This window comes from Triticum dicoccoides, chromosome 1B, assembly GCF_002162155.2.
Source record: "Triticum dicoccoides isolate Atlit2015 ecotype Zavitan chromosome 1B, WEW_v2.0, whole genome shotgun sequence".
Taxonomy (NCBI): domain Eukaryota; kingdom Viridiplantae; phylum Streptophyta; class Magnoliopsida; order Poales; family Poaceae; genus Triticum; species Triticum dicoccoides.
The window spans coordinates 7,520,500-7,539,396 of NC_041381.1; the positions used below are offsets into that span (position 1 = coordinate 7,520,500).

The window sequence follows — 18,897 nt, forward strand, 5'->3', positions numbered from 1 at the left end:
CTGTTGACGGGCTGCATCAGAAACTACATGGCCGCCGGAGCCGGGACACCGGAACCCTAAGGGATGGAGCCGCCGCCGCCGAGCCGCTCAGCAGACCAACGACCAGGGGAGGTAGGACACAACTTGCCCCACCTACCCATTTTTGCATTTACTACACCGCAATGACGTCGTTACTAGGATTGATCCCACGGATCAGAAATACGTTGACGTCTTGAGCCGTTCCCTCAAAAAAAAAAAGACGTCTTGAGCCACGGCTCTGAAGTCCAGTCGCGACGGCCTCGACTAGCCGCGCAGATCAGGTCCACCCTCCAGGAGAATTTCTCCTTTTCCTATCACATTCCACGTTGTCTCTTGGGCCCATCACTGGTCACGTCTGCCTCACAAAACGAATCACAACGACATATTCGGCGGGACAGATACCGAGCGCCTGTGTGCTCGTGATCAATTCCTCCGCGTCCCTCTAGTCTTTGCTTTCTTCCTATACACGAATGTGAACTATGTATGTGTGTCCCGTGCATGCACTCAGGAGATGTGGATAATAGCGTTGTAATACCTATCTTGGGTGGTTAAATAAATGGCATACATTTGTACTGTGTTCATGTGTTTATAAATGTCTGCTTACCGCTAGTTTTGCTTTTGCATCTTTCATCGTGCATATCGACTCGGGTTGCTCCTACATACAAGCATATACGAATTGATCATTCCGTCGAAATGCTAAAGAACGTATATTCATGTTGAGTGATGAGATGGCGACTGGCCCGCCACAACTTGTACAGGCATGCTTGGTCCTCCCAACTAATACATTCAAAAATGTATAGTCACATTGAGGAAACAGAAGAGTGATCCAGACCCGTATAGATATTTTCTTTTTCCGAGAACCGTGTAAATTAATTTGTGTCCAGCTTTTACCGTTCATTGTTTACCGTCCATATAAATTGATCAAGTCTTCTCCAAGAGTCATAAAATACAAACTATGAAAAATCCGATCTACTTACTGACCCTTGGCGGAGCAAGATGTCCTCAGGTCCATGTGCACCACCATGCTTGCCTAAACAACGAAATCCACAGTGATTTCATAGTTCATACGCAAGTTATGTGACTGAATTGTGTGGATATTCCATAGATTAACTGAATTATATCTTCCATGTGTGCACTTTTCACCAATATCTTGTCCGTAGTTGGTGCATATCTGTGTTGCACTTCCGGGACCTTTTCTTTTCTTTCGAGAATGTCTTGTGTAACTCAAATACATTTGGGATATGAACATTCGTAAAATGTCATGTGTTGGTGACCATCAGCTAATTACCAGATTAATTATTTGCAATTTTCGTTGTTCGGCTTACCGCGCACAGTCTATCTAGAGGAGCAGTTTGAATTATATTGTTTATTATTATTATCGATTAACTGAACAGTATTTAATTATGTTATTTATTTATTATTATCGATTAACTGAATGATTTCTCTGTGATGCATCTTTTTATCAGTTAGTATGTATTGTTTAATACGTCTGTTGGTGTCTGGTCGTGATACATGTTTGTGCCATTTTATGTTTCTAGAAAGGATAGGCCACTGCAGCGACATTTATGTCTGGTAGCAGAAATCTAGCACCATCGTTTATGTCTGCTACTGACCATGCTTGTACAATGTGACAAGGAGATGGCAACTACCCCGCCACGGCTTGCACATGCTTGGTCCAGACAAATACATGAAAAAATCTAGCACCAACTCCTGTACTTCCTCAGTTCCTAAATATAAGTTTTTTTAGTGATTTCAGTACAAACTACATACGGATATATAGACCTACTTTAGAGTGTAGATTCGCTCATTTTGCTCCATATATAGTCTATATTGCAATCTTTAAAAAGACTTATATTTAAGAACGGAGGAAGTAGATTCTTTCTAGCACCAACTCTTGTAGATTCTTTCTCAAGCATGACCTTTCAAATTTGAAGCTCAGACTCAAAGCTAAAATAAATCTAGAGCGTCTAGAGCATTAGATTGATACCCATCTGTGATGTGTGTGTCACTTAGCGATTTCCTGTCACCCTTGCTAAAACCGGCATTCGAGAAACTGCCTCATTTTCTAATTTCTTTGTAATTCTGCAGATATATGGGGCTGCCTCGGGCCAGAGTGTTAATCAAGAAAAGAGTGCAATATTCTTCAGTCCAAACATACCTGCTATAGCTGCAAACAAACCACCAAGTTGACGATCGACGCTCATGTCGAGGCCTTCAGTGATTGCTACATCGGGCTCCCTATTAGATCCAATACAAACATCAATACAGTACCCAAAAGCAACATTTTTGGAACCTTATTATCCCACCCGCTGCACATCCATGTGCTCCAACATTTGCCCCTCTCCCCTCATCAAAACGCGAGCAGGAAGAAAAATAGAAGCAAGAGTTTCAATGATTTATCCTCAAGTAGCATGATCCCACACATGAATCTTGCCCGATTTTGTAGGAGGCGCCTTAAAGGTTTGCACTCCTGATATGTGATGTGCTTTCACTTTTAGTCGAACCGAGGAGGTGTTTGGTTGGTGACCGAGTAGTGTGCCTGAAAAATATGGCTGCCTGAGAGTAGCCAGAGTCGCCGACGATTTTTTCCTAACAGCCATGCTTGAGACATGATTGTTTGGTTCGTGACTTGAGCCTGTGAAACAGAGAAATGCAAGTAAAATAATACTACAAGATAATCATTTCAGCAATTCAACAGAAAGAATGCGATATGCACGGAACAGGAAAGTGGATTAATATGCTAACGATGATGGGTGGAAGCTCCAGGTCTCCAACCAAGCAGCTCGCAGGTAGTCGTCTGGCCAGGCGAGTTCATGTCAGGGTTTCAACCAATGCCTATGCTTGGCTTGGCTTGCAAATCTCTCCTCTCAACCCAGGCTTGGGAATTGCAGTGTTTGAAACTAAATCGCAAAGCTTGCATTGGGAATCCAGTGATTGCTTCCCTCAGCTAGGAATACCGACCTGATTACTTCTCTCTGCAGCAAATTCAGCTGCTAACATAATACTCTGGAAAATCGTCGAGTTCAAAAACAACCAAGTCTTGCCGACAGGCAAGCTTAAATCCATGTGTGTATGTATCTACTCATAAGAGATTCACATGGAACAACAAATAATCTACTACTACTAGTACAGTCTAAGGCAATGTCAAATATTGGCACCTTCGAAGCATTGGAGCATTAAATGCAGACACCTTACTTCTTAATAGGATGGAACGAGGAGAATGATATGGTGTGAAACAAACAAAAAAAATCAGGCAACAAAAAGCAGAAAGCGATATTCGATAACAGCAGGATATCATAACAGTACCAACCAACAATGCAATGGGAACTCACCATGGGCAGGCAGTCATATAGAAAGCGATGGTGGTAGAATTTTCGGCGGATCGAGTACCCACCTGAGCTTGGAATATTTCTAGAGTTTGTGTGGCCAAGATGCCGCTTGCTTCTTGTACCATTGATTTCAATTCCACAATTGCAGCCACTGCCTCATTTTCCCGCGGACAAGTACAGGATTTCCAACAAGACTTGTTTCAGCCGACACTTGCAGGTTAGGTCTCTCCGCAGCAAATTCAGCAGCTGAGACAATAGTCAACCATAATAGGCACTGGAAAATAGCCTGCAAACAATAGTCAGTCATGATTTTCGGCAAGATGCTGCTTGCTTGTACAATTGCTTTGTGTTCCACAAGTTGCAGCCACTGCCTCATTTTCCCGCGGACTTCCAACAAGACTTGTTTCAGCTAGGTTAGGTGCCTGTCTACGTTCCTCTGCGGGATTAATTGGCACCCACCTGAGCTTGGATTGTTTTTCTTGCTTCAACTTGTGTGGTGAAGATGCTGCTTGGTTTGTATAGGCCTTGATTTCCACAAAAGCTGCAGCGATTGTCGCGTGTTTCCTCAAATACATGACTTCCAGCACGACATGCGGTCCAAACAAAGAGCTAATTGGCATCCAGCAAGCAAAGATGGCAACACTCAAGACTTGAAGAAAAACAGGTTGCCCGGTAGGAGCTGGCAAAGGTGTGTTCTGTTCACTCAGTACCTCATACAACACTATTTATGTATGAATAGTATAGCAACGTCTACTAAATCACATCCTCCAACCAAACACAGCATGCAAACACTAGGCAGAAAAATGGGACCTTTGTTCTACCTCTGCATGGTGCTCATGCTGCCATGCCTCCTTCCACAGCAAGAAGCACATGCTGTGCGCCATGGAGGGATCTCTCTGAGGTCTCAACACATGGCCCTCCTCCACTGGAAAGCAACACTTGCAAGCCCACTGCTGCAGATGAGTTCTTGGCAGCAAAACACCAGCCCCTGTAACTGGACGGGCATCATGTGCACGGCTGTTCGACATGGCCGCCGCATGCCCTGGGTGGTGACCAATATCTCCCTGCCAAATGCTGGCATCCATGGCCAGCTTGGTGAGCTCAACTTCTCATCTCTTCCATTCCTCACATATATTGACCTTCACAACAACAGTCTCCATGGTGCACTACCCGCTAGTATCAGCTCCCTGTCTACACTTTTGAAACTTACCCTTCAGCAGAACCAATTCACAGGGAAAATTCCTCATGAGATTGGTGACCTGCAAAGTCTCAAGTTGCTTGCTCTCTCATTCAACAGACTCACGGGACATATCCCTGCGTCTCTGGGTAATCTAACAATGTTAACTGAACTTGTCTTTCACCAAAACATGATATCAGGTCCCATTCCTAAGGAGATTGGAAGGCTTGTCAACCTACAACTTTTGCAGCTAAGCAGCAACAACATAAGCGGCATGATACCAAAAAGCATTGGAAATATGACCCAACTGAAGGTTTTGGACATGTATGGTAATCAACTTTCAGGGCCTATACCCCAAGAACTAGGTACGCTAGTCCATCTACGAAGTCTTGATCTTAGTTCAAATGATTTTTCAGGTCCAATTCCAATCTCCATAAGCAATCTCACTAAGATGAACCGACTTTTTCTCCATGAAAATCAAATCACAGGTCTAATACCACCAGAACTAGGCAACCTCACCATGCTAAGCCAACTTGCTCTCTGCACAAATCAAATAACTGGTTCAATACCCCCAGAACTAGGGAACCTCACTATGCTCAATCTACTTGTTCTCTATAGAAATCAAATTACAGGCCCAATACCTTTAGAATTGGGCTACTTGCTAAATCTCCAGGATTTAGAATTGGATGAGAACCAAATATCTGGCTCTATTCCCGGCAGCTTAGGAAATATAACCAAGCTAGTACGACTTGCCCTCGCTGTAAATCAGATAAGCGGTTCCATCCCCCAAGAAATTGGCAATCTGATAAACCTAAAATATTTATCCTTGCCTCAGAACCAAATTATAGGTTCAATACCAAAAACTTTTGGGAAGTTGCAAAGCATCCAATCAATAAAACTCTTTGATAACAAATTATCAGGTTCTCTTCCTAAAGAGCTAGGAGGTCTCATCAACCTTGTTGAATTTGAGGTGTCTAACAACTCACTTTCAGGACCTTTACCCGCAAATATATGTTCAGGTGGGAGACTTCAACATCTCACTGTTCATTATAATATGTTCAGTGGACCCATTCCAAGGAGTTTAAAGACATGCACGAGTTTGGTTAAAATTATCCTTCAGAAAACCCAACTAACAGGAGATATATCTCAGGATTTCGGTGTGTATCCACACCTCATATGGATGATCTTGTCATCGACTAGACTCTATGGGCAGATCCCACAAAGTTTAGGTGCATGTACCCAACTAACGGTACTACGTCTCCAAAAAAATATGTTCACTGGTTCCATACCTCCAATCCTTTCAAAATTGTCCAGACAAGAAGAACTAAGACTCGACTCTAATCATCTGAGTGGTGAGATTCCACCAGAAATCTACACTTTAGCAAACCTATATGGACTGAACTTGTCATCAAACCAATTATCTGGATCCATACCTACACAGATAGAAAAGCTAAGCAATCTAGGATACCTTGATATATCTGGGAACAGACTGAGTGGATCAATACCTAAGGAACTAGGGGCCTACACGAAACTACAGTCCTTGAAGATCAACAACAACAACTTCAGTGGGAATTTTCCTGGTGCGATTGGAAATTTAGCAAGCCTGCAGATCATGTTAGATGTAAGCAACAATAACCTTAGTGGAGTGTTGCCACATCAACTTGGGAAGTTGCAGATGCTAGAACTTCTGAATTTATCACATAATCAGTTCAGTGGCAGCATTCCCTCCTCCTTTGTAAGCATGGTGAGCCTTTCAACACTTCACGTGTCCTACAACAAATTGGAAGGACCGGTCCCAACAGCACGGCTACTCCACAATGCTTCGGCAAGTTGGTTTCTTCCCAATAGAGGTCTGTGTGGTAATCTCTCTGGTCTTCCACCTTGTTATTCAACTCTAGCATCTGGTCAACATAAACGGCATCTGCTTTTGCCAGTTGTGCTTGTGTTGGGTTTCATCATTGTTGCTACAATTGTTGTCATAATAATGCTTAGATTTAACAAGAGAAAACCACAAGAAAGTGCTACTTCTGAAGGAAGGGACCTATTCTCTGTTTGGAATTTTGATGGAAGATTAGCATTTGACGATATTGTAAGGGCAACAGAAGACTTCGATGATAAGTACATCATTGGAACAGGAGGATACGGCAAAGTCTACAAGGCACAACTTCAAGACGGGCAGCTGGTTGCTGTGAAGAAGCTTCATCAGACCGAAGAAGAGTTGGATGATGAAAGAAGATTTCGCAGTGAAATGAAAATTTTATCACAGATCCGACAACGAAGCATTGTCAAAATGTATGGATTCTGCTCCCATACAGTGTATAAGTTTCTCGTCTACGAGTTCATTCAGCAGGGAAGCCTCCACAAGACATTGGAAAATGAGGAGCTAGCAAAGGAATTTAATTGGGAGAAAAGAATTGTTCTTGCAAATGATGTGGCTCAAGCAATATCCTATTTGCACCACGAATGTAGTCCACCTATAATCCATCGAGATATCACAAGCAACAACATTTTACTTGATACATCCTTCAAGGGTTATATCTCAGATTTTGGCACGGCAAGGATTCTTAAGTCCGATTCATCAAACTGGAGTGCACTAGCAGGAACGTGTGGCTACATAGCTCCTGGTATGTGCTAGTAAATATTTCTTCTCACACCAGAAGCATTTGCCTCGATCTATTTGTTCCTAATTGTAATGTTTTGATTTGGTGCAGAGCTATCATACACATCTGTTGTGACGGAAAAATGTGATGTTTATAGCTTTGGTGTGGTTGCGCTAGAGCTAGTGATGGGGAAGCATCCAAGGGATCTATTAGACAGTAGTTTGTTAAATGGAGAACAAGCTATACTAGTAAAAGATATTCTGGACCAACGCCTAACTACACCAACAACAGAAGAGAATAGTTTAGCTCTTCTAATCAAGCTGGCCTTCTCTTGCTTGCAATCTTCTCCACAAGCAAGGCCAACCATGCGGGAGGCATACCAAACACTCATCCGGCGACCTGCTTCTGGTTCCTATCATGTGCCTTTCAGCACAATTACATTACAGCAAGTAATGGAATACTGATGTATGATCCGAATTCTAGTGAGAAGCCAGGGTATATTGTAGCAAAAGCCGATTTAGGTTTCCGTTTTGCCTCAAGTCACTCATATGCCACCTATATATGTTGAAGTATGCAATCCAGTCGTGTCAGCTTGTAGGTTTTATTTCTAGGAAAAATAATGACCGGTCCATGCAACGTGAGCCTGTTCATGACATGGCCAGGTCAGTAGCTGCATGCTGTTACGATCGCCTCGTAGGATGGGACGAGTACCGACCGTAGTGGCTTAGAACTTGAGGCATGGTCAAGGGTCATGGGATGGAACGTCCGTGAAGCTTGGTCATGGCACAAAATTAATATCGTTTTGTTAGTTAGTTCAGCTAATGATCTGTTTAAATAAAGAGGAGAACAAAGCAGAAAAGCTGCAACATTTTACGCAGCGCAAATATCCTATGTGTTCACTGATTGTATTCCCTCCCATTTATACTCCAACAACATATACCTCGGGATTAGTTGATAACTCATTGTAAGTCTATGTGTTTGTAGACACTCTCCTGATAGTGAAAGATCACCGTGATTATTCCCGCAAGGGTTTTCATGTAAAAATTAGTGCCCCATGTTCTTGATATTTCTGTATTTGTTTACTTGCCGATTTCTAACAATGCATAAATATAATTTGTTTGGCCAGTTGCTTGTAAAATGTATGCGGTCTCTATGCTTACATTTGTTTGGATGAAATACCCATTACCCACATGTGACACTTTCTTTCGGCTATTGTCTACAAGGATACTTGGAATTGTCTACAAATATCTCTCTTTTTATCTACTTCTGCTCCCATGAAATTGTTTGATGTTTTATACATGGCTCCTCCGTGCCCCCCCCCCCTTTGGCTCCATCATGATCAAAATAAAATACATGTTCTTATGACTATGAGATTATGCAACTCCCGAATACCGGAGGAACACCTTGTGTGCTATCAAACGTCACAACGTAACTGGGTGATTATAAAGATGCTCTACAGGTGTATCTGAAGGTGTTTGTTAGGTTGGCATAGATCGAGATTAGGATTTGTCACTCCGAGTATCGGAGAGGTATCTCTAGGCCCTCTCGGTAATGCACATCACTATAAGTCTTGCAAGCAATGTAACTAATGAGTTAGTTGCGGGATGATGCATTACGGAACGAGTAAAGAGACTTGCCGGTAACGAGATTGAACTAGGTATTGAGATACCGACGATCAAATCTTGGGCAAGTAACATACCGATGACAAAGGGAACAACGTATGTTGTTATGCGGCTTGACCGATAAAGATCTTCGTAGAATATGTAGGAGCCAATATGAGCATCCAAGTTCCGCTGTTGGTTATTGACCAGAGATGAGTCTCGGTCATGTCTACATAGTTCTCGAACCCGTAGGGTCCGCACGCTTAACTTTCGGTGATGATCGATATTATGAGTTTATGTGTTTTGATGTACCGAAGGTTGTTCGGAGTCCCGGATGAGATCAGGGACATGACGAGGAGTCTCGAAATGTTCGAGGCGTAAAGATTGATCTATTGGAAGGCTATATTCGGACATCGGGAAGGTTCTGAGTGGTTTGGGTATTTATCGGAGTACCTGAGAGTTACAGGAATCCGCCGGGGAGTATATGGGCCTTATTGGGCTTTAGGGGAGAGAGAGAGGGTCTGCCTAGGGCAGGCCGCGCGCCCCCCAAGGCCTAGTCCGAACTGGACTAGGGGGAGGGGCGGCGCTCTCCTTCCTTCTCTTCTCTCTTCCCCTTCCTTCTCTCCTACTCCTACTACTTGGAAGGGGGGAATCCTACTCCCGGTGGGAGTAGGACTCCCCAGGGTGCGCCATAGTAGAGGGCCGGCCCTCCCCCTCCTCCACTCCTTTATATACGGGGGAGGGGGCACCCCATAGACACACAAGTTGATCATTGATCTCTTAGCCGTGTGCGGTGCCCCCCTTCACCATAATCCACCTCGGTTATATCGTAGTGGTGCTTAGGCGAAGCCCTGCGTCGGTAGCTTCATCATCACCGTCATCACGCCGTCATGCTGATGGAACTCTCCCTCGAAGCTCTGCTGGATCGTGAGTTCATGGGACGTCACCGAGGCCCGAGCTGAACGTGTGCAGATGGCGGAGGTGTCGTACGTTCGGTACTATGATCGGTCGATCGTGAAGATGTACGACTACATCAACCGTGTTGTCATAACGCTTCCGCTTATGGTCTACAAGGGTACGTGGATGACACTCTCCCCTCTCGTTGCTATGCATCACCATGATCTTGCGTGTGCGTAGGATTTTTTTTGAAATTACTACGTTCCCCAACAGCAAGTTGGGGGTTATAAGTTATAACATGGACTTTTCTCTAAGATACACCATCTTGTCTTCCATACTTTGTGGATTTGAAAAGCATCTACTAATTTAGATGCAACTGAAACAAAAGTAGACCGGAAAGATAAGCAATGAAATGAGAATACTATTATGTGAAGCTCTACATGTTTGGCAAGCAGTAAGATACTGGATACATCTATATCTTCAATCCTGATCGTTTTTCTCATCCCTATCAACTCTTTATTGGCTGACTTTACTGTAGTCATCCCTTAAATAAAAATCACTTAAAGATAAGTTTGGGAGCTAGTACCAGCATCTATCATGTACAAGATAAAAAACTAAGGCACATATAGTAGTCTATTGACCATATTTAATTTCTTGTGATGTGAAAGCATGTGGAGTATAAGTTGGTTAAATATAAAGTTGTCCTTCATACCAGTAGGGAAAGAATATGCAGTATAAAGATTAGAGCATTGGATTAATATGCTATTAAATGCTACAGGATAATCGACGGTTCAAGTTAAGAACAACAATAGCATTCCAACGTTTGTCTTGTGCAAGTTAAGAACATGCTAACAAAGTAACCTAAGCAAATAAGTGCAAAACCTTTACCTATAAGGAAATTTTGAAACTACACAAAATGACCTATTGTAAAGAAGGAAAAAATCTAAAGGTGAATGAAAGCACGTTAAGTACATTCAGGATTCGGTTATGCCTTCGTGGATAACCTTTTAGATGGTGACTTGTCAACCTTGATGTGTGTCGACATGGAATGAGGACAAGAAGACGTCGTTGTGTCGTACTTTGGGAATTTCATCAAACTAGTTGTGTGCGGGAACAAATATTTGTTGCCTCCCTGCTCAAATCTCTCTTCATGTCACTGAATCTGACACTCCACCTACCAAAATTAGCTGCAAGCCAGGGACAATCAACAGGTTTCTCCGCCCGTAGCATCTATCACCAAAAGAAGTTCAGACTATAGTCTTGTAGTTCAAAATTTTGTAATAACAAGCACTACTAGGTTGCTTTTGTTTGTACGTCTTCATTCTGTACAACCCATGGAACTAAAATGCATTGGTCATTCTTTGGTATATACAACCAATGCAACCAAAAATGCATTGGGCTTTTCTTTGTACATCTTCAGGTTCTACAACCAATATAACAAAAAATCCATTGGGTAGTCTTCCATTCTAGTCGGGCACCAATAGTTAAACGAGGAGCTAAACAATGTTGGAGTCTAAAACTACATACAGTCATGAAGCAGAGAGATGCGACTTGGAAGTTGTGCTCCTGTGAGCTCGTATTTTTGAAGAAAAAAGTAATATTTGTATTTTTGAAGTGGGAAAAAATCCTAAAAAGGGATGTTTTGCGGGTTATAACTTACTATTTTTGAGTCCTGGGCTGCAGGAAGGTCGTCAAAAATCAATGTGTTTTCCCATTCATTCATGTTTCTTGGGTTATAGGTCACGCTTTTGGTGTCCTAGGGAGATCACTTCCCCAGTCAGGAACATTAGGTGATGATTTTTAGCAAAACTCATTGTTTTAGCCTAACTAGTTTCGAGGATTGGTGGACGAAATTATCATGGAACAAAGTGACAACCTTACTTTTCTTCATGCCTAATATAAACTTAGCAGTCAGCTCAAAGTAATTAGCGATATCACAGAATGTTTTTTTGTCAAAAGTAGATACTTCAGGATTCAACTCGGTTAGTTCAATCACAGACATGTTAAGAGCAGGATTTACAACTAACTGCATAGGGAACATCTCCTTTTATCGCCCACTATCTGCCTGTGCACTTTGGTTTTCCCGTAGCAGCACACAAAGCACTTTGTTAGTACCAATAATGTGCTCCAACTCTACACATTAATCATCTTGAATTCTTCTACTGATGTCGAGCAATGTTATATCTTGAATTCTTCTAACGAGTTCGGATTAGACTACATGGGCAATTTATCTAGTCCCTAAGATGCAAGGTCGATGAACAATCGCTTCGTCTTATGACGAGGGATTGTTTTTTCCTAAGAAACCAATACATGTAACTTCGACACCAGATTAATATTTGGTAAAACCCAAATAAATTAGATCACGAGCTAAACCATTTACTTTTGTATGCATTTAAACTTTTGATACATATGAGCTTGTTAAGATGTTCGCATAAACACCATGGTGATTTGAAGCAACACAAAGTTAACTTGAACCGCTTGAGCCATTGACTTAATAAGAACCTCCTTTCCCGTGGAAGAGACTGTTTTTAATACATCCACTCACTTTGGTTCTCTTGTGAAATCTGGATTCCTTCGCCAAGGCTATTGCTCCAGTATTGTCACAAAAGATTTTTATTGGACCCGATACACTAGGTATGACACCTAGATCGGATATGAACTTCTTCATCCCGAGTCCTACATTTGCTGCTTCCGAAGCAGCTATGTACTCCTCTTCACGTGTAGATCCCTCCACGACGCTTTGCTTGGAACTAGACCAACTGACAGCTCCACCATTCAATATAAATACGTATCCGGTTTGTGACTTAGAGTCATCCGGATCAGTGTCAAAGCTTGCATCGACGTAACCATTTACGACGAGCTCTTTGTCACCTCCATAAACGAGAAACATATCCCTAGTACTTTTCAGGTATTTCAGGATGTTCTTGACCGTTGTCCAGTGATCCACTCCTGGATTACTTTGGTACCTCCCTGCTAAACTTATAGCAAGGCACACATCAGGTCTGGTACACAGCATTGCATACTTGATAGAACCTATGGCTGAAGCATAGGGAATGACTTTCATTTTCTCTCTATCTTCTGCAGTGGTCGAGCATTGAGTCTGACTCAACTTCACACCTTGTAACACAGGCAAGAACCCTTTCTTTGCTTGATCCATTTTGAACTTCCTCAAACCTTTATCAAGGTATGTGCTTTGTGAAAGTCCAATTAACCGTCTTAATCTATCTCTATAGATGTTGATGCGCAATATATAAGCAGCATCACCGAGGTCTTTCATTGAAAAATTCTTATTCAAGTATCCTTTTATGTTACCCAGAAATTCCGTATCATTTTCGATCAACAATATGTCCTCCACATATAATATCAGAAATGCTATAGAGCTCCCACTCACTTTTTCGTAAATACAGGCTTCTCTAAAAGTCTGTATAAAACCATATGCTTTGATCACACTATCAAAGCGTATATTCCAACTCTGAGAGGCTTGCACCAGTACATAAATGGATCGCTAGGGCTTGCACACTTTGTTAGCACCTTTTGGATTGACAAAACCTTCTCGTTGCATCATATACAACTCTTCTTTTAGATATCCATTAAGAAATGCAGTTTTGACATCCATTTGCCAAATTTCATAATCATAAAATGCGGCAATTGCTAACATGATTTGGACAGACTTAAGCATCGCTACAGGTGAGAAGGTCTCATCATAGTCAACTCCTTGAACTTGTCGAAAACCTTTCACAACAAGTCGAGCTTTGTAGACAGTAACATTAACGTCAGCGTCTGTCTTCTTCTTGAAGATCCATTTATTCTCTATGGCTTGTCGATCATCGGGAAAGTCAACCAAAGTCCACACTTTGTTCTCATACATGGATCCCATCTCAGATTTCATGGCCTCAAGCCATTTCGAGGAATTTGGGCTCATCATTGCTTCCTCATAGTTCGCAGGTTTGTCATGGTCGAGTAACATGACCTCCAGAACAGGATTACCGTACCATTCTGGTGCGGATCTTACTCTGGTTGACCTACGAGGTTAAGCGGTAACTTGATCGGAAGTTTCATGATCATCGTCATTAGCTTCCTCACTAATTGGTGCAGGAATCATTAGAACTGATTTCTGTGATGAACTACTTTCCAATTCGGGAGCAGGTACAATTACCTCATCAAGTTATACTTTCCTCCCACTCACTTCTTTTGAGAGAAACTCCTTCTCTAGAAAGGATCCTTTCTTAGCAACGAATATCTTGCCTTCAGATCTGTGATAGAAGGTGTATCCAACAGTCTCCTTTGGGTATCCTATGAAGACACATTTCTCTGATTCGGGTTCAAGCTTATCAGGTTGAAGCTTTTTCACATAACCATCGCAGCCCGAAACTTTAAGAAACGACAACTTGGGTTTCTTGCCAAACCACAGTTCATATGGTATCATCTCAATGGATTTAGATTGTGCCCTATTTAACGTGAATGCAGCCGTTTCTAAAGCATAACCCCAAAACGATAGCAGTAAATCAGTAAGAGACATCATAGATTGCACCATATCTAATAAAGTGTGGTTATGATGTTCAGACACACCATTATGTTGTGGTGTTCCGGGTGGTGTGAGTTGCGAAACTATTCCACATTGTTTCAAATGAAGACCAAACTCGTAACTCAAATATTAACCTCCACGATCAGATCGTAGAAACTTTATTTTCTTGTTACGATGTTTTTCCACTTCACTCTGAAATTCTTTGAACTTTTCAAATGTTTCAGACTTATGTTTCATCAAGTAGATATACCCATATCTGCTCAAATCATCTGTGAAGGTCAGAAAATAACGATACCCACCGCGAGTCTCAACACTCATCGGACCGCATACATCAGTATGTATTATTTCCAACAAGTCTGTTGCTCACTCCATTGTTCCGGAGAACGGAGTCTTAGTCATCTTGCCCATGAGGCATGGTTCGCAAGCATCAAGTGATTCATAATCAAGTGATTCCAAAAGTCCATCAGCATGGAGTTTCTTAACCCTTCCTCCTCTTACTAATACTACAGAATGTTCTTGTATGCCCAATACCTGGTATAAGCAGTGATTTCAAATCCAGAAGTGAATCGTACTAATTTCCTTTACGTAAGGCAGAGTTGGGTTTTGGGGGTTGATAGTGCAAAACGACCTAAACGGCAGTGCCACAAATAAGTTGCACTATCATTATGAACCTTGCATCTTTTTGCTTCAATATTATGAATATGTGTGTCACTACTATTGAGATTCAACAAAAATATACCACTCATCAAGGGTGCATGACCATAAAAGATATTACTCATATTAATAGAACAACCATTATTCTTTGATTTAAATGAATAATCGTCTCGCATCAAACAAGATCCAGATATAATGTTCATGCTTAACTAGGAGACTTCATATCTCTCCAGATATAATGTTCATTGATTGAAATATTAACTTCAACTCCTGGAACATTGGAGACTTCATTGGAGACTTAGCTTTCTCTCAATCCGGGCATTTGCTTGAAATATTAACTTCAACTCCTGGAACATCTCATATGCTCCATGACGTTCAAAACATCGTTGAAGTCCCGATTCTAAGCCGTAAAGCATGGCACACTGAACTATCGAGTGTCATCGGCTTTGCTCTGCTAGACGTTCATAACGTCCGGTGTTGCTCCTGCAGAGGGTCTTGCACCTAGCGGTGCTTCCAGGACGTAATTCTTCTGTGCAGCAATGAGGATAATCCCCAAGGTACGGACCCAGTCCGTATAGTTGCTACCATCATCTTTCAACTTAGCTTTCTCTAGGAACGCATTAAAATTCAAATGAACAGTAGCATGGGCCATTGATCTACAACAACATAGACATGCAAAATACTATCAGGTACTAAGTTCGTGATAAATTAAAGTTCAATTAATCATATTACTTAAGAACTCCCACTTAGATAGACATCCCTCTAGTCATCTAAATGATCATGTGATCCATATCAACTAAACCATGTCCGATCATCACCTGAGATGGAGTAGTTTCAATGGTGAACATCACTATGTTGATCATATCTACTATATGATTCACGCTCGACCTTTCGGTCTCGGTGTTCCGAGGCCATATCTGCATATGCTAGGCTCGTCAAGTTTAACCCGAGTATTCTGCGTGTGCAAAACTGGCTTGCACCCATTGTATGTGAACGTGGAGCTTATCACACCCGATCATCACGTGGTGTCTCGGCACGATGAAGTGTAGCAACGGTGCATACTCAGGGAGAACACTTGTACCTTGAAATTTAGTGAGAGATCGTCTTATAATGCTACCGCCGTACTAAGCAAAATAAGATGCATAAAGGATAAACATCACATGCAATCAAAATAAGTGATATGATATGGCCATTGATACGTCTCCATCGTATCTATAATTTTTCATTGTTCCATGCCAATATTATTCAACTTTCATATACTTTTGGCAACTTTTTATATTATTTTTAGGACTAACATATTGATCCAGTGCCCACTGACAGTTCCTGTCTGTTGCATGTTTTATGTTTCGAAGAAACCCCATATCAAACGGAGTCCAAACGGGATAAAAACGGACGGAGAATTATTTTGGAATATTTGTGATTTTCGGGAAGTAAAATCAACGCGGGACGGTGCCCGAGGTGGCCACAAGACAGGGGCCCACGCCCACTCCAGGTAGGCGCGCCCCCCACCCTCCTGGGCCCCTCGTAAGACGGTTGATGCCCTTCTTTGGCCGCAAGAAATCTAATTTTTGGAAAAAGATCTGGGCGAAGGTTTCAATCCAATCGGAGTTACGGATCTCCGGATATAAAAGAAACAGTGCCAGAGCAGAATCCCAGAACGCAGAAACAGAGAGAGACAGAGAGATAGATCCAATCTCGGAGGGGCTCTCGCCCCTCCCAAGCCATGGGAGCCAAGGACCAGACGGGAAACCCTTCTCCCATCTAGGGAGGAGGTCAAGGAAGAAGAAGAAGAAGGGGGCCTCTCTCCCCCTTGCTTCTGGTGGCGCCTGGGCGCTGCCGGGGGCCATCATCATCACCGCGATCTTCACCAACACCTATGCCATCTTCACTAGCATCTCCATCACCTTCCCCCTTCTATATTCAGCGGTCCACTCTCCCGTAACCCGATGTACCCTCTACTTGAACATGGTGCTTTATGCTTCATATTATTATCCAATGATGTGTTGCCATCCTATGATGTCTGAGTAGATTTTCGTTGTCCTATCGGTGATTGATGAATTGCTATGATTGGTTTGAGTTGCATGTTTTATTATTGGTGCTGTCCTATGGTGCCCTCCATGTCGCGCAAGCGTGAGGGATTCCCGTTGTAGGGTTTGCAATATGCTCATGATTTGCTTATGGTGGGTGGCGTGAGTGACAGAAGCACAGACCCGAGTAAGTAGGTTGTTTGCGTATGGGATAAAGGGGAGTTGATACTTTAATGCTATGGTTGGGTTTTACCTTAATGATCTTTAGTAGTTGCGGATGCTTGCTATAGTTCCAATCATAAGTGCATATGATCCAAGAAGAGAAAGTATGTTAGCTTATGCCTCTCCCTCAAATAGAATTGCAATAGTGATTACCGGTCTAGTAACGTAGTCAATTGCTTACGGACAATTTCACAACTCCTACCACCACTTTTCCACACTCACTATATTTACTTTATTGCATCTTTATCTAGACAGCCCCTACTTTTTATTTACGTGTTCTTTATTGTCTTGCAAACCTATCCAACAACACCTACAAAGTACTTCTAGTTTCATACTTTTTCTAGGTAAAGCGAACACTAAGCGTGCATAGAGTCGTATCAGTGGCAGATAGGGCTTGAGAGAATATGTGTAATACCTTTAGCTCCTCGTTGGGTTCGACACTCTTACTTATCAAAAGAGGCTACAACTATCCCGTATACTTGCGGGTTATCAGCCATCATCATCTTGTGCCTTTGATCTCCATCTCCAAAGCACCGTTATGATCACCATCGTCACCGGCTTGACACCTTGATCTCCATCGTAGCATTGTTGTCATCTTGCTAACTATTGCTTCTACGACTACCGCTACCTCTTAGTGATGAAGTAAAGCAATTACATGGCGATTGCATTTCATACAATAAAGCGACAACCATAAGGCTCCTGCCAGTTGTCGATAACTTTTACAAAACATGATCATCTCATACAACAATTTATATATCATCACGTCTTGACCATATCACATCGCAGCAAGCCCTGCAAAAACAAGTTAGACGTCCTCTACTTTGTTGTTGCAAGTTTTACGTGGCTGCTACGAGCTTCTAGCAAGAACCGTTCTTACCTACGCATCAAAACCACAACGATTTTTTTTCAAGTGTGTTGTTTTAACCTTCAACAACGGACCGGGCGTAGTCAAACTCGATTCAACTAAAGTTGGAGAAATAGACACCCACTAGCCACCTGTGTGTGAAGCACGTCGGTAGAACCAGTCTTGTGAACGCGGTCATGTAATATCGGTCTGAGCCGCTTCATCCAACAATACCGCCGAATCAAAGTAAGACGTTGTTGGTAAGCAGTATGACTATTATCGTCCACAACTCATTGTGTTCTACTCGTGCATATAACATCTACACATAGACCTGGCTCGGATGCCACTGTTGGAGAATGTCGTATTTGGAAAAAAAAATCCTACGATCACACAAGATCTATCTAGGAGAAGCATAGCAACGAGCGGGAGAGTGTGTCCACGTACCCTCGTAGACCGAAAGCGGAAGCGTTTAGTAACGCGGTTGATGTAGTCGAACGTCTTCGCGATCCAACCGATCCAAGCACCGAACGTACGGCACCTCCGCGTTCAGCACATGTTCAGCTCGATGACGTCCCTCAAGCTCTTGATCCAGTTGAGGCCGAGGGATAGTTCCGTCAGCACGATGGCGTTGCGATGGTCGTGATGAAGTTACCGGCGCAGGGCTTCGCCTAAGCACTACAACGATATGACCGAGGTGTGTAACTGTGGAGGAGGGCACCGCACACGGCTAAGAGAACCTTGTGTGTCTTTGGGGTGCCCCCCTCCCACGTATATAAAGGGGGAGGAGGAGGAGGCCGGCCCAAGGGGAAGAGGGAAAGGGGGGCCACGCCCCCTCCCCTTCCTATTCGGACTCCACTTGGGGGGGGGGGCGTGCGCCTCCCCCTTGTGGGTTGTCCCCTCTTCTCTCCCATGGCCTATAAGGCCCATGATTTCCCCCGGGGGGTTCCGATAACCTCCCGGTACTCCAGAAAAATGCCCGAATCACTTGGAACCACTCCGATGT

At 42.8% G+C, this 18,897-nt stretch overlaps 1 protein-coding gene across 1 annotated transcript; it reads left to right on the forward strand.

Moving 5' to 3' along the window:
• Nucleotides 1-4,150: 4,150 nt before the first annotated feature.
• LOC119349947 (MDIS1-interacting receptor like kinase 2-like) lies at nt 4,151-7,624 on the forward strand. Its single transcript, XM_037618030.1, has 6 exons — nt 4,151-4,853; nt 4,941-5,243; nt 5,316-5,681; nt 5,970-6,706; nt 6,875-7,148; nt 7,236-7,624. The coding sequence occupies exons 1-6, from the start codon at nt 4,151-4,153 to the stop codon at nt 7,586-7,588; spliced, it is 2,736 nt and encodes a 911-aa protein (XP_037473927.1). The 3' UTR covers nt 7,589-7,624.
• The last annotated feature ends 11,273 nt before the right edge of the window (nt 7,625-18,897 follow it).

Bases quoted from the DNA above. Each gene is read 5' to 3' on its own strand.
- LOC119349947 (XM_037618030.1), top strand. From the start codon at position 4,151: ATGGGACCTTTGTTCTACCTCTGCATGGTGCTCATGCTGCCATGCCTC. The intron at 4,854-4,940 runs GTAATCAACTTT...ATGATTTTTCAG, and splicing joins GAAGGTTTTGGACATGTATG to GTCCAATTCCAATCTCCATA. The intron at 5,244-5,315 runs GCTTAGGAAATA...CCATCCCCCAAG, and splicing joins ATCTGGCTCTATTCCCGGCA to AAATTGGCAATCTGATAAAC.